Source organism: Fulmarus glacialis, unplaced genomic scaffold (genome assembly GCF_000690835.1).
Source record: "Fulmarus glacialis isolate BGI_N327 unplaced genomic scaffold, ASM69083v1 scaffold21874, whole genome shotgun sequence".
NCBI lineage: Eukaryota > Metazoa > Chordata > Aves > Procellariiformes > Procellariidae > Fulmarus > Fulmarus glacialis.
This window is the reverse complement of record NW_009207706.1, coordinates 5628-22643: the sequence shown is the minus strand read 5'-3', so window position 1 is coordinate 22643 and position 17016 is coordinate 5628. Positions and strand designations below refer to the sequence as shown.

At 36.8% G+C, this 17016-nt stretch overlaps 1 protein-coding gene across 1 annotated transcript in view; it reads left to right on the top strand.

Annotated features, from left to right (window-relative positions):
• The window catches only part of LOC104075660 (fibroblast growth factor 14-like), a gene marked incomplete at its 3' end in the record, with an annotated part of 41246 nt that extends 27565 nt beyond the window's left edge, over nucleotides 1–13681 (top strand). The window contains exons 2-3 of the mRNA XM_009576238.1: nucleotides 4860–4970; nucleotides 13578–13681. Of these exons, the coding sequence (XP_009574533.1) occupies nucleotides 4860–4970; nucleotides 13578–13681 (215 nt within the window). The remainder of the gene's footprint in view (nucleotides 1–4859; nucleotides 4971–13577) is intronic.
• Between the last annotated feature and the right edge of the window lie 3335 nt (nucleotides 13682–17016).

Here is a 17016-nt window from a genome sequence, read left to right as displayed (position 1 = left end):
GCAAGAAATGACAGTCAAGTCATAGTGACTATTGGAGCACCAGAAATCTTAAAAAAAAAAAAAAAGATGCCTGATTTATTCTGGACGAGCATCAGTGGTATTTTTAGTACTGAAATATCCAAAAGTAAAAACTGCGGGAAGGAAATGCAAAGAATAAAGGGCAAGTAAAAGGTGAAGGACCTGGAGCTGCCGGTTGTTAACATGAGTTTGATGCTATGCTATCTGAGCAGAATGTACCTCTAAATACTGGCTTTCATTTGACTCGCTGAACAACTCATTTTGTGACAGGCTGGTGATGGACTGGATAGTGCAGGTTATTCTCCGTAAGAATGTGAGTTGATATGAGACTAACCCACCATTAAGCATTTGCTTGTCAGCTCAAACAGGCTTTTATTTAGTACCTTTACTCAAAAGAGGGAGTAAGTAAATAATGACAGGCCGAAAAAAGCCCTCCTATGGTAAGAACAAAAAATTAAAACTCCAGTGAATGCTGAGGGATTCATTTTTCATGGTGTTAAAATACAGTGGGCATATTCATTATTGTTCTTCTAGCATTGTAAATTCATCTATGTCTGAACACAAAGGTAAAATCCTTATCACCTGTATTTAATGAGTTTGTCCCCTTGTTTATTTTAAACCTATAAAATTTCTAAAGAGATCTGTCCTGGCACCATGTGGGGGTGGGGAAGGAGATGCTAAAACCATTCTGTCTGTGAACAGAACATATTCTTAATTCAAAACATAAAGTGTCATAATTGTTCTAAGGCAAGAGCTGCACTCAGCTTGTCATGAGTTAATGCCAAAGACGTTTTTGTAGCCACTATTCAAGGGAGAAGAGAAGATATCTTAATTAAACTCCGCCTTTGTTGAGGACATCAGAAAAGCTACTGACAGAGTGTGCATGCTAACTGCAATCATGCATCCTGCCGTTGCCACTGACAAGGGAAAAAAGCAATAAAAGCGGGCTGCAAGTGGCTGCTGTCATGCAGGTTGCTGTGGAACAGAGGCTTGAGAAGCTGTTGCTTTGTCCATTCAGTACGTCGTCTTTGAATTTTTAACGACAACCTCTAACAGCTACAAGTGAGAATAATTCTTTCCATGGTGGGGCATTGCAGACTTGTCACGCTGAACTGTTCAATATCAGAAGTCAAGGTGCAAAATAAGATCAATAAAAATCATTAGATGTTGAACTGTCCTTTGATTTTGATCCATGGTGAAGTTTGCTGCTTTGGTTTTTTTTCCCCCTGAAGTCAAGGTGTTTAAAATTAAATAGAAACGGTATTTTTCACATAATCACCTCACTGTGGCAGCTAGGACTTTAAGAGAACTACTAGTAAAATATCAATAAAAAAACCGTGAGAGCTGGGAACTCTGGTGAGGTCGTCTACTCTCATCCTATTCATTTGTGGTTTTTTATTTTGCTGTATTCTCTTGCCATTCCCTTTCTCTTTCATGTGGGAAGAAAAAGGCGTGTGTGGGGTGTAAAGGGTAAGAGTAATTGCTGGTCTGTCTACCTGTATCACTGCGGTGGGAGTTAAAAAACATAACGTATACAGTGCACCTGCGGACAGGCAGCATCAGTCTTCTGCTGGTGTTTCTGGGCATTGCTGGTGGCTCCTGCTTTCTAGCAGACAGTAAAAAAAAAAAAAAGTGTGGTCTAGAAGGATTTGAGAAACTCATTTGTAAAGCATCTGAAGCTGAGACTGTTCCTGTAGTAGTATTAAGTGACAATGGGTAGATAAAACACTATAGAAATACAGGGACTAGCGGATTTCTCTTCTCTGCTTGCTGCCCAAGTGTCTCAAAAAGGACCTGAAAGAGTCATTTATCTTTCTGCAAGGAGAAGAGATAAATTCCTTGCCTGACAGGATTGTCTGCTTCATCTTGGAGATATTTACCTTGAGGCTGTATGGAGTAGTCTTTTTGACTGTTGCTTATTATGACTTGCATTGAGATTAATGAGTCATTTCATACAACTCCATCACTAAATCTGGGTTGGGTTTTGGCTAGGATCAAAGAAATACCATGTCTTATTGTCCAGTTCCCCCGTTTTTTTGAGCACTGTTCAGCTAAAACATTTAGTTGTTACTTACTTTGATTCGTAGATCCAAAGTGCTGTGATATATATTAAGTAAATATTATGATCAAGAATTAGCAAAAAATGCATGATTAAATTACCTGTCAGGAATAAAAGTTTTAATCTTGCTAAGGACAGGTAGGAACTTAAGGTAGAAAAGATGTTCTTAGGAGGGTGGGCAAAACGGGTTCTAATAATCCACAGGAAATAAGTAAAAAGAAAGTTTCAGTTGCTTCATTTCATGGGAAAAAAGACTTTTTTTTGCCATTTATTAGTCTACAGAGATCTACTTTGCACAATGAAAATATTAATTAGTATCACATTATTAGTAGTAAATTCCAGTTTTCAATGAAATGTTCAAGTGAAAGAGCCATCATGTTTTGGAACTGTTTTGTTCAGTTCTCTGACAAATGAAACTATTAAAATTGTATACAAGTGAGATATAACACATGACTAGGATCGTCTGGTCTCATGCTATAATAGTTATTATTTTGCTGAGTTTGGACTTGCGTGAACAAATAAACGGGGGATTCATACCCTGTCTCATCACACACAGCCTGAAATGCTACCTGAAATGCATAGCTATCCACCAAATTATTTTCATTGAGGTATAATTTTGGAGAGCTGGTGAAGCAGGGTTAACTTTAAATAATGCTTTTGGTGAAAACATAGACAAATGATTATGCAATTTCTTATTAGAAAGTAGATTTTATTTGTGAATTTAGAAAAATGAATAGAATGAGTATAAAGAACAACTTTGAAAGTCACTTCTAAGTTTCACATTTTTCCCTTGAAGCAGTAGATGTAAACAGGTGGTGATAGTGAGTTGACTGTACTTTGCCTTCCTATGATATTTCTTTGAGCTAGAAGTGGTAATAAAGAATCATTTATTCATGATTCTTTGGGTGTTAAAACTGTTTTTCAAAATACTGATATTTTTCCTGTAAATACTTTTGAAAGCTCTAGTTCTAATAATATTTTTAAAATATTTTTCTTTAGTCTCTTAAGATGCCATTTTAATATGTGTAAAGGAAGTATGTTTAAAATCATTAATTTGGAAGTGCACATTAAAAGTATGTGTTGATAGGAATAGTGCCTGTCTTAGAGGAACTCACTTTTCATTTTTAAGTTATGAAAATACTTTTGAGTTGCCTGATGAAGTCGATTGAGACAGGACATTCAAAGAAAATACAGTTTATTCTGTTTATAAATTTTTGAAAATATTTGGTTTTGAGTATTCTTTTATAAAGACAGAAAAACTTTGCTAATGTAAAAATTCACGGAAAGCAAAATTTGCAGTTAAAAGAAAAAAAATGAAGTTGTAATGTGCTTACATGTTGATCATCAAATGTTTATACCATTTATTTCCATTCCTTAAAAATCTTACAGTGTTAATATTTATAGTAACAGTTTTTATGATATTTACAGTTTAATCTTACATTTTTAATTTAGATTTATTGGGGTTTATTGTTTACGATGACTTTGTAATTTGGATATTCAAGAAAAACTTAACATTTTCATAATCATTTCATGGAACTGAGCCTCTATAGAAAACTTCAGAGCATTCCACTCAGAGGCAGTTTTGTTTATTAGTGTTTATTTTCACCTCCCCTTAGGAGACTGTAAGTAACCCAGCATGATTGATTGTGAGAGCAATTATACACAAATTCAAGGAGGATTTGATATTCTGGCCACAGGGTTGCATGGAAATAATTTCTGTCTTCCTTAGAAATTCACCTGTTCATTTTATTACATATCTGTCTCAAAGTCTTTATGATTTTAGTTCATTATTGCAGAGCTAAGCATGATACGACATGCTTATGCCAATGTCCCCACAAGTTTATGTACTGGCTGACTGGAGATGGGCCTAATAGTTTATGTTTAACAATATTAATACCAATATCACACAGAGGTAGTGCTGTTGATTTTTTTAAGATGCGATGTCCTCTTCCTCAGCACTGAACTAGTTCTGCACCAGCTTCATTTGTGATTTGGTAAGGCGCCATCCGTGAGATGAATCATAAAGTTGTGGCTTGGCAGCTCCTGCCCAATTCTTGGCAATTTTCATAAATGCAGAGTATTAAACAGGTTGGCTTAAGTGTTCAGCTACTTGAATTTCCCATAAACTTTTAGCTTACTAAGGGTTTTTTCAGGTTTTTTCTTCTGTTAAAGGAGGGTTATGTCTTGCCCTGACTGTGGGTGTTATTACCTGGGGGTGGGAGAGGACAGGTGAATTGTATCCGCTTCTAGATTGGTAAAATATTTTGGGAACTCTTCAGATGGGACTGTTACAAAATATTATACCAGATAAGTTTATTACTTTTGGTAGAGAGTGAAAGGAGACAGACCTTTTCCTCCAAGTGTCCTTAAAACTTCTGTGAAGTATAGTAAGTTACTAACATGTATGAAATGAGTAGGGTTTTTTAAATGTTCTGTTAGTTTCTGTAAGGCTCTGTACTTGTTGCTGAAGTCTAAAATTTTTTTGCAGGGCTTAATCTGGTTTAAGTCTTTTGACTATGGGTGTTCGGGGTGTTCTTTTTCTCTGTTTTTACCTGTGTTAATTATAATGAAGGATGTTGGAGGCAGAGAACAGGACATGCAACTGGCCTAATAATATTCTGCGGCGAGATTTTTCTTCATCTCCATCAGGACCCATCCTGTTTTAGTACTTACCTTTAAGACGGCAATGCTGCTTCACCAAACTTCCTCCTACAGTGAGAGAAGTAGGGATAACTCTTGGAAAAAGTTTTGAGGCTAGTGACAAAATATGTTTGTCTTTCAGATCCCCAGCTCAAGGGTATAGTGACCAGGTTATATTGCAGGCAAGGCTACTACTTGCAAATGCACCCCGATGGAAGTCTCGATGGAACCAAGGATGACAGCAGTAATTCTAGTAAGTGACTGCCCCAGGGGAATGTCTTAATCGCACACGCAGATTGCATCGCTCGAGTGTGTACGCGCAGACACAAGTGTTAATGCCTTTGGAGGGTTTCTGAATGTGTTTTGTCGAAAGGAGGAGGGTTCTGTCCATTCGAAGCCTAATGACCGCCAGCAAGGCTCGTGCAGGACGTTGGCCTAAATGTATTCTCTCTGAAGGGGAAGGTGTAAGTGCCGATGGACCTCAGGGGCAAGATATTTAGGCCAATGGTTGTCTTCTGGTAATTTTAAAAAAATGATAAAATGATTTTAAAAATATTTTTTATAAAACCTATATATTTAACATACATTTCTTATCTTCAAATAAATAACAACAACAAAAAAAGAGATGGAAACAAAAATTCCTTGAAAAATCTGATCATATTCGCCCTGATTCAGCAAAGCAAATAAGTGTATGTCTAACTATCAAAGTCCTGCTTGAAACACATGCTGAAGTACCTTGCTGAATTGCGGCTAAAGATTCTACAGTCCCTATACCAGCAAGAGTTCCACTGATTTTAAGAGAATTTCTGCCAGTGTAGGGACTGCGACAGTGGCAGTTTTCAAATATATTCCAAACAAAAGTGGTCTTGAAAGGCCATGTGGGTCGCTGCTTTGGTACTCTTTCCTATGATACTGCCACATATTTTCATTCAATGAACATATATACATTTGATAACTTCAGCTGCAAATGATAATTAAGCAAACCTATTCTTACTCTAGAAACAGTTGATTTTTAATTTTCTGTTTAGCCGAGAACATTTGTATTTTGTTTACTTTAATCATAATAGCATATTTAAGTAACATATTTCTGTGTGATCTTGAGGTCTATTTTAAGCATTTTTAATACAAAAGATTATCTTCTTATTATGCATATATAAATAAGCCTTTAGTTTCCTCAAAAATGTTGGAATTAGGCTATAGAAATTAAGGGATTTGAGTTTTCTGCTTTACTTTGGTTAGGTCCCTGTTTTATCTGTTAATGCACGGCTATCATTTTTAACACATTTCATCAACAGATAGCATGATCAGCTTTTATTGTTCTATTGTTTTTTAGAATTGAGAAAAACAATTGATTAATCTCTTTTGATGTGTATTTCTCTGCTTGTTTTCCAAGTGGTTTTTCCCCTGCCCTGTTCCTTGTTTCTTTTCTTCCCTCAGTGTGTCCATCTGTCATGCCCACTTCTGTACTGGACTAGATACTAAGACCTTGTACAGACAAGATTATTGCTTCTTATAGAAGCTTTGCCTATATGAGGTCCGAGAAATGTGTCTTAGAGTGCGAGCGTGTATCTCTCTCTCTCCCTCTCCTTCTCTCTCTCCCCATCTCTCTCTTATTTTCAGCTTCAGTGAGGAGGTGTCTATGACTGCAACAATTTTGGAATGTTTTAATTCTTATTTCTTTTTTTTTTTTTTTTAATCTTAGAACTCTATGGATTTTGAATCTTTGCAAAACTAGTCCATATACCTTACTTTCCTCTTTTCGCTGTTGTCAGCTTTAAAAATCTTCCTTTTTTTTGCTTACTATGTAATTTTCCCTTTCTCTCCCCTTGTCCCTGCCTTTCTGGACTTCCATCTGTCTGCCCTTCTCTCTTATTCTTCTTGTTGCAAAATGCAAAATGAATATTCTATATTATAAATATTCTGAAATACAGAACTTGTCCAAACTCAAGCAAATACCAGATAGCAGTATTGTGTATTTTGGATAAGTACTGTTAAATAATATTGTGTTTTACTCAACATGATTTTTAGGCTAAAACGAGTTTTTTCTGTAAAGGGATTTTTTTCTGTCTTTAACTGGTGTGATTCAGTATTTGTTTCTTCACTAGTCCGATTTTACAATATTGTTTAGCAAAGACAGTTTAGACCATAAGGATGTAAAATTAATGTGTTTGCCAAGAAAGCATACAATCTCCACCTTAAATTTTGCTAGTATATATGTATCAACACTACATTAAGAGCTGAAAAGGTTGATCCATTTGGTATATTCATGTATATATGAATATGTGTGTGTTTCTTTTGTGCTGTCAGTCTTTCTCCTCAGTTCTTTTCCCTTTCCACTCGTTTCCTTCCATTTCCTGTTGAACTTTTTGTTTCCTATTGCTTTTCTTTCTTGCACCGTATTTTGTTTTTCCTTTTCTCTTTTACTTTAACACAATGGATAGAATTCCGAGTATTTTGATCTTTTTTTTTGTGAGCTCCTTATCATGATAATTCCTGTCTAAGCAAAATAAGTTTTGGCAGCTGCCAGAGGGGGAAAATCCTGCTTCTCACCATGGAGCTTGCATGGTCCCCAGTAGGCGAAGGGATGGACATATATTAGCTGTCAATAGGACAGATAGTACGCTTACTTTGATAGTGAGGATGACTTCCATTCGAAGCATATTTCATAAAAATGGCGGAAACACAGACTGCTAAAGGGTGTGCATCTTTGCCAGCCTTCCACCCGTCTTCTGCACTATTCACTGTCCCTGAAGCCTGTGAAAGAGTCCTCCTCATGCACTGACCATCTGAGTAGCTGGGTGTCGGAGAAGCCAGAGTGAGTGAGTAGCGAGGGACAGAGAAGAGAAGTGATTTCTTTTTTGTCTTCAGCAAGGAAACTGTTCGAAGCTTAGTCATGCTGCTACTTTTTGTGCTATTGCAATTTATTCTGTGTCAATCAGTTAGAGTGTTTGAAGCTAAAATTCCGTCAAGTGCATATATCATTTTGTACTCATTTTATGTCAGTAAACGTAACTTACACACTATTGGAGCCACAGTGTTATAGAGAGGTAGCGCAAAGTAAGATAAAGATGTAGTTGGTTCAAATTGAATGGTTCTGTTCACACCCATTTTTTGTTTGTCTTTAAAGCTTCTTGGTAGCCTCTTTAATGTGACTTTTTGCTTCTATCTGAAGTCAAAATGAGTTTTACCAGTGGTTTCGGTCAGCTGCTATAGTGCAAGCCATTGTCCTGGCTTGCCTTAAGTTTGAGTGAAGGCTAGAGTCTGCAGAGATAGATGGCAAGATTTTTAATGTATCGCTGCGCACAAACCCTTGCATGAAAAAGAAAGATAGATGTGACTGGTTGTAATTGCATCCCTGAATGTACTTTCGTCTGCACATGTTGGTGGCCATGCTATTAGAACCCAACCTAAATAGACTGATGGGTTTCAGTTCATTGTTGTAATTTCTTTTTATATCTTTTCCAAGTTAGTGATGTTTTGTGACAGAGTATGAATTAATGCACCTATTGGTTTCCTTAAATCACATCACCAGACCAAGGCTGTTAGCTTAAACCATGTTGTGTGTACAGTCTGTATTTTTTTGCCAAACTCTCAGTGATATGTGAAAAGAGGCTTTATTACATTGCTTTTCTTGTTTTAGCTGGTTTTCTCTTTTTCCTTCCTCTAATGCCTTACAGTTTCTGGCTTGGTTTTGTGACTTGCTTGCAGCGAAAGCTGGAGTGACTGTGGTTAAAGCTGTAGGCTTGGTTACTGAGGTCCTACTCAGCATAGCTGTCCCTCTCTAGCTCTAATTTTCCTGGATTTTACAGCAGTTCTCAGCATTACTTGGTGCGAATGGAACTTGCTTCAGTGTTGTCCATGGGCTTCATCGTTATTAATTAGGAAAAACAAGCTACTACACAGAAACTATAAAGAAATAGAAGAGATTTCCATGTTGTGCTTGTGGTAACAAGTGTTACATTCCCCTCCTGTCCCCCTCCCCACCCGAAATGGCTCATTTTCAGGCTTTGGTCTATTTCAAAGTTTTGTCTTGTGACTGAAGGGTAGGTTTAGTAGGAAGACTAATTAAGTTGGGAAACAGGCAATTCTGATTCTTTAATTTCTGAGATTGAAACCCTGAATCTCTTAGCCCTATGCCTTATTTTGATTCACTTGAGGAGTGAATCTCAGCCAACAACGACAGAAAAAATTCAACATCAATTATGATACCTTCCTTGATGGGTGATAAACCTGATTTTAACACTCAAATTTGCTATTTGTGCCCCTTATGAAATTACAGTCATATTTAAAACAGATTAAAAGAGCATTACTCATTTTTAGTCTTATTTCATAAACTGATAAATGCCGAAGTTAACATTACCCAAGCAACTTTGACTTGGCTGTGCTGTGCACATCTCTCGCTTAATTAAACATGCTTTACTTCCTTCATGGCACTTGGTACCTGGTAGAGTTGCTGGTCAAGAAATCATGCAACCATTTAACATTCCTTTATTATCATCTTTTAATGCATGTTCCTAATGCTCTATTTATATTTTCCAATTTGAATATGGAAGTATTAACTTTTTAATGTCTTTCTAAAGTACCTACCACTATCATATTTGGGTTTGAAGATATTAATAAAATAATCTTCACAGCACCCTTGTAAGATAAAGGAGATAATTAGAGAGAAATAAAACACATGAAGATTAAAAAACAACACCTGCAATGCTGTTAAATTTGGATTACTGAACTGGAATATTTGCAGTCTGATTTTTGCACTGTTTTTTACTGCAGTTTGTCTTCAAAGAAATAAACAGGCATTTAGTCATCTATTTACGTCACCTTTGGGAGTTAGGTAAGCCTGTTTCTCCCATCAGTATAATTTTAGTCAGTGTGACAGGATTGATGGAGGCCATGTTCAGCCATACTAAAAAGTACGTTTTAATTATGTCTTGTGTAACATCAGGCAGGTAGAATGGGTTTGCTCCATAAGAAATGAATGGAGGGATCTCTCAATACCAACCTCGCTGCACTCATTGCCAATCTAAAAGATGTTCTGACAGAGTCGTCATTTTTGCCTGTGGGCCTGCAGATGTAAATAAATTAAAGAAATAGTTGCCTTGATCTGATTGCAGATTCGTGCTGTGGAAAGTTTTGTTAACTGGCACAAGGGCAGTGCACATGCAGAACAGACAGCAAGTTTATAAGCCTTAAGCAACTGGTCTCTAGCAAGCTTCTTGAGAAAAACAGTGATCTCTAATGGCAATTTTCTTGTAGCTACAAGTCAGTCGTACCTAAATAGACTTTCACAAGAGTATGGAAATATCTAATTTCTGTCATTGCAGGTTTCAAGTTGATAGACTGTGATGGTATTACATGAAAAAAGGAAGAAGAAATGTGGTGGTTTTGTGTTTTGCTCAAGGAAGGAGTTATTACTTATCAAAAAGTGGATGTTAACTTTGGCTAAAACTTTTGGAGGATTAGAATCCAACCCAAATTTGTTCCTGCAAATCCCCTCCACGACACCTAAAACAATAACTTTTTTCATGCCAGTTGTTCCTGTTAACTGCCCCCAGCCCCCATTTTCTGATCTTGTGTGTGGTGGGAGCAGGCTTGCAGGCTCAGGAAAAGGAAGAGAAACCATTTGCTTTACAGACGTGGTTTAGACGGAATACAAAGCAGAGCTAAGGGAGCGTGCACAGGCTCAGCGCTGACCAGGAGAAAGGGGTTTACTCACACCATTTTTGCCAATTGGTTCACTTGATTTCCCTGATGTTCCCATGTCTTATTTAAGTTGGATTTGCCAGGCTTTATAGTTAAGCGTGCAGCATGGGAGCATTGAGCACCAGGCAGAATTATATTTCCTGGGCTGTTCCAGGGCACTCCCTCTCTCAACTCATCTGTGGACTCACTGGGCTGGGTTTAGGTACATAAAGATGTTCAGGGACCTCAATCCCCACTTAGTTTTGGTTTTGGATCATTGTGTTTAAGATAGAGGGAAGCTGGGGGCGTGGTTCTTTTTCACACTCCCCCTCAGGTAAGGGCATAGCTTTGGCTGTGCTGACCTGAAATGCCAACAAACTCTGGAGGGCTTTCTGCTTTTCTCGAGGCAGGGAGATAGCACAGGTGAATCCTAGGAAGGTTTAAAATGTGTAATTGGACACAGAAGTCCTGATCAGTAAAGAGTACTGCACAGCCAGGTTCTGGAGGAAATTGAATTTCCTTTGGCCAGCTTCAGAGCATGTGGAAACCACATGCTGTGCCTTACTGGTGCATGTTTTGCTGACCCCAGTATGAAGCACATTGCTGAGCATTTATCAATCAATAACTGAATGTAGATTGGCCTCCCTAGTTTTGCCCAAGTCTGAAAGATTTTGTGGAAGTTACTGAATATTCTGTGTGTGAAGAATTACAGCATTTCAGATCACACTCTAAAATTTTATGGTCTTAGACTAATTACAGGAGCTCTGACAATCTCCGATTAAAACTTGGTGGCAGTAAAAGATACATTATATGCCCTCCTCGGTGCTTTCCAAGTTCACCAGCAACTATAAGCTGCTCTAGTAATTTTATAGGTTGCATAAAACACTGCCATGTTACAGGCCTCTAATTCTCCTTCAGTGGTGGTTGGTTTTTTTTCTAGCTTTGCTGCTTTATTTTTATTGGTAATACAGCAAATTATATCCACGATCCAGAAGTTTTGACTGAACCACTATGATTTGGAGTTATTTTTCATTAGCAGTTTTCCATGGCTGACTTGTCTTTTGTGTTCACCTCTTTTCTTTATACAAGTATTCTTTGTTTTTCCTTCCTGGTGTCCCCTCAATTGTTGCTGCCCTCCCTCTAGCATGGTGTTCATATCCAGGTTTCCTCCTGGAATTTCCTTTTTTCTAGAAAAAAGCAAATTTAACTGCCATCTGAAACCGAGTTTTGCTGTGACAAACTCCCCCTCCACTACCCACAATAGTGATTTTGCTGGGTTTGACATTGTTTCATTTGAGGGTAATGGCTGATTGTTTTTTTAACTTCCAAATTAAATTGAACATTTGAAAGCCCTCAAGTCATGCAGTGTTTAGCCTATATACATTTAGGATACCTTGTCCGTGAGTGCCGTATTTCACTTATTTACATTTATCCTGTATAAATTAGAGAGGAGACCTTGTCTGTACTCAGTATTTTTCTAGTGAACAGCCCAGTAAGATCATAGCATGACGGAGACTTTTGGAAACTACAGAAGTGAAAATGCTATATATTTGTGCTAATTCTTGTCTGATGTCATCTCTTCTGTTCTTCTTTGTAAACCCATAAATTTGTTTTCTGTTATTTCAGAGCTCTTCTGAATATGTTTTTCTTTCTACAGCTGTAGGAAGTGCTCTGCTACAACAATTCCCAGCTTTATCCTGGCTTTGTGCATTCCTAAAAAGATTTTATGTTACATATTCTTTTTCTGCATGACAATGTTGAAGGAAAGGGGTTTTTTTTCCATCCACATCTATCTCTAAATTCTAGTAGTCAACCTAAGTTTTTTTCTCTGAAAAGATTTTATCATCATCTTCATCATAAACAATCTGTGGCTTTGTGTCCTTTGACTAACTAGGAGTTTTCACACCCTGAGAAAATGTACTTAGCCACTGCAATTACATGACCCTTTTTCTCTTGATTTGGGCTTTTCCCCTGGCATTCTGATTACAGATAGCCTCATAGGGTACACTTGCTGGTCACACCTATGGATGTCCTTCCTAAATTTTGAGGAACTCACTGTAAGTGTTACTGTGTTCCTGAGACCTGGCTTGGTGGAACCATGGTCCTCGCTGCATATGTTGAACACACAGGTTGCGCTTTTGGTTTTCATCCAAGGACTTGTAAATCCTTGACTCATCCACAGTGGGAAAACACTTAGCTCATCCAGATCTCTTCTTCCAAGACTGTTTGATGTGTGCTTTGCATCTGATTTCCTAGTATGAGTCAGTAAACTTAGTATAGGTGTGTGGTGCCGTGATTTTTGGAAGAATTGGTCTTTGTCTCCTACTTATATCACTTTTTCTTTTGATGTTCTGTGATGAGGCTGGTAAACTCCTGCTCTTCACGCTGGTCTTTTTCAGACGCTAATCAAAGCTGTGGCTGTTTTTGTTATTACAGAGGTATATACCATTGCTAGTGTATCTGCTAGAAGCTCGTTTTTTAATTAGTTCCCCCCCAGCCCCCCGAATTTCTTTGAATATGTTCTATATTCAGCTCAATAGCATTTATGCACATTTAGAGTCAAGCACATATTTCAGTGCTTTTCTGAACTAGGATAAGCCTCTGCTATTACCTGAGGCCTGTGTACTACTGCTTGTATCAAATATATCATTCACAAAAGCAAAAAAGAAAAATTATTTGAAATCACAGACCACTTGAAAGCAATCTTTAATGAGAGCACACCTTAATCCAAAACCATAAAAATGCCTAAGAAAATAAAAAGCTACTTGCCAGAATCAGAGAGAGATGTTTTCTGCAGGGTATCTCACAAGTATTACTCTTATAATCAGTCTACATTGATGAAGGAACTGTTGGGCTCTTTGACTCTTTTCAGATTGCCTGAGATACTCACGTCTGCAGTGCTGCATAAATGATTACGGTCCAGTCTGCTGTGCTTTGTATTTGCTAGTTAGCACTTGTGCCAAATACTGAACTATTGCAGGATTTATTACTAGATAGATACCTACGCTTTAATTTTAAGGATTAACTTTACTAGAAGCAAGATTTTCTGAATTAGTTTAAATTTAAAATCAGAAAAAATTATACAGGGAGTAGTTTTCTTTCTTTTTACTAATGATGATTATTAGAATATTGTAATAACCATAGTGTATTCATATCTGGTCATGTTTTTTCTTCACAGCGTTATTCAACCTTATACCAGTGGGACTTCGAGTTGTTGCTATCCAGGGTGTAAAGACTGGGTTGTATATAGCCCTAAATGGAGAAGGTTTCCTCTACACATCAGTAAGTATCTTTCTGAACTCTGTTTAAGAGGCACAGCTGAAGTTGAAATCTACACAGGAATGAGATGCCTATTCACTTTTAAGAAGTTCTGTAATGTCTATATATGTATATACATATAGTACACACAGCTGTGTACCCATGTATGTATGCAGCATATCTATAAATGGGATACAGTAGAAATTACTGTGTACTGTGTATGAAAGTCTGCCTGTTAGCAGTCCTAAAAAAGCATTCTGTAGAGCTCTTTTTCTGGTAGGCTATACTGGTAGTGTGCAATTCACCACAAAGATTATTATTTTCAATTAAATTCTCCAGAATTTTTAAATAAAGACCTGCAATTATTTTCCTAATGACTTGTTGATCAGAATCCAGAATGTTACTTTTATTGATAAAACTTACAAGTGTAACTTCCATCTAAAAAGTCATTAACAGCTTTACAGTTTATCACCATAATCTTGTAATTGTATGCTTAGCATTATTGATTTTTTTATTTCAGATATCAGTTCTGTGAGGGACTATATCTTTGTAGAATGATCAAAGTTTAAGAAAAAATCTTTTGAGTCACAAAGAAGACTGCTGGATAGAGTGATTGGAAAGTCCTCAGATTGTTTAAGATATTCCAAATGATTTAATGCTAATCACTCAGTGTGTTGTTGTGAATATAAAAATCCTGAGTTTTGTGTAAATTTAGTGTCTTAACCTCCTTTGAAAGGCAAACAGACTTTAATATGAACAGGCAGTTCTGTCAGGTATTAACAAGGTGGCTTAAAGGATTTCTCATTACTATACTTTTATTGCCGTCTCTGTGGTGCTTTTTCCATTTTTTACGTCACTTAGTTCTTAATTCCCCACTGAATTGTTTTCAATGTCCACTGAAAGGAAATTGGACAGATTAAGTTTCTGATGCCCTGAGGGAAAGTATTCTGTTTGTTTCAAATATACAATTGTCTTGGAAAAGCTAATTAGGAAGAAAAAATGGAACTAATCTTGAATGTCAATGTCAAGACAAAGAGAAAATTCCTCCTCATAAAATGTCTGCTGGAAGCCCCAGCACTATCATCTAAAACATATATTTTCTTTTGTTCAAAATAAAAAAATTCTGTTGCAGGAAAACATGCAATATTTGCTGTCAGAAGGAAGAAAACTAGAAGAAAAAACCTAGAGGTATTAGAGAAAATGCATTGCTGACTTCCCAGTTCCATCACTTCATGTGGGGAGTTCATTTCAGTATGATGGCATGAACAGTACTTTTTTAATGTGTTGGTACAGTTAAGAGTACATTCTTGCCCAGCACTGTTTCTGAAGTGAGTTCTCTGTCCTTCAGAAAGAAATACAGATTTCAGGAAATGTACCAGTTTCCTGACGGGTTATTCTGCACAGGGAGGGACTCTATATGAACAAATTCTGGCAGCCACTGTGTTTATGTATTATTCTGGAAATGGTCCAAGTTAAATGAATGGTGTCATCTGGAGAAGGGAAAGGAATGGAAAGTACAAGGCAAGATAAGAAGAGATGGCTGGATCCAAACTTTGAATAGATGTGAACCCGACCCTTACAACATCCTCAGGTCTAATAAGATATTTTTGTCACGCCAGTGGGAATCTGAATTGCTTTGTTCCCAAGTCTTCTTTTTGAGCAACACAGATTGCTTAGGTTGTGATCAGTCTCATGGATATAAATAAAAGATTATGTATAAGGAAAAATGTAATCCACATGTTTAATGTTTTGCAGGATTGTGTATTCTTCATTGCCACTAGTGGCAAGATTTTTGGACTTGATGACTTCATATATTCCTGTAGTTATTGGCAACTTGTTAAGTACTTCTGAATTTTGTTCTGTGAATGTTGTTATGTTTTGGGTGTATTTCACTTAAAAATTTCTTGGGAGAGTGTCTCAATCTGTCCCTTTACCTTGTGTAAGGTAAGGAAACGAGTGTTTTTGGAATGTACTGCTTACGCGTCCTCATGCGGAGAATGAAAGATGAGTGGCCCATTAGTGACAAGGAGATGGGACACATTAGAAAACTCAGTGGAAGCTTTTATTTTTTTTATGTCTACAAAATGGTTTTCAACTTACACTTTTGTCAAGTCGAAAAGTAGTAATATTTGGTAATCTAATGCAAATTTAAAGGTAGTGATTTCAAAACATCAGTGCTGTAACACAGGTTTGATTGTTTCGTATTAATGTATTGAAAACATTGACAATACATTTTTGTCTTAGCAATGGCCTGTTTTCACCTTAGAGACTAATGCATTTGAAAATAAGAAGACAAAGCATCGGAGAGAAGTGTCTCTTCTCCCTGAGGATCAAGATGAAGAAATACTGCATGCAAAATATTTTAAATACTGTCGTTTGTAGAAAAATACTTTTAACCAATCTCTTTCTATTACTGTCTTGTTGGTGGATTTTTTTGACTCTTTGTCACGGTTGTGTATCTGTTGCACCTGCAATGCAGAAGTTCTGTATTACATGTCATATGTTTTTCCCTTGGCTATTCTGGGAAGGATGGGAGAAAAAAGTTTTCTAAGTTTCGTGTGCCAACTGTCATTATTGAAAAAAAGTGCCACATAATGGGAATGCTACTTAAAATTTACATATATTTAGATATATTACCAATTTCTTATAAACATTTTAAAAAAATGGAAGCATGCACTATAGACTAAGTAGCATTTATAGTTTAAGTTGAGACCGAAGTCCTGTGTAGTCCTTCTCTGCAGAATATCTCAGTGTCCCTTTTTCCATTCACAGTATATGAAACCCATATCTTTTGAGAATATCCTACGTGTTGATGCCTCTCTTCAGAGATTGAAGGCCCCAACTCAATTATTTTTTATCATAAGCTCCACATGATGTTGACTAGTTAAGCAACAGCACTGACAGGAAAGGTATTATGTGTGATCTTGCTTTCTCTGATGTGAAGTATGTAAGAGGAAAATGAAGGTACAGTGACCGACCAGTTTTACATATAGATTATCAAATGCAGATTTGCATTGTTTTCTTGCTTTTTCTAAAAAAAAAATCTTTGTTTTAATGGTTATTTGTGTCAGTTTGAGAGTGTCTTGGTTTTTTCTTACTTTATTCTGCCGTGTTTAAGTTTTTTTCAACTTATTCACAGAATTAGAACTAGAAAAAAAGTGCAGAAATATCATAGAAGAGTATTGTGGCAGTATTTCTTTCTTAGAACATAGAAGGACAGCAAATTGTGTAGGAATTCAGTCTCAAGAGCTTTTGATACCTATTTTGCCTGCTACAGCAGTTGAGATCTGTATTCTCTCCTTTGGGGATTGATCGAGTCAAGGTCCCTAACACACACCATTAAAGCCTTGTCAAATAAA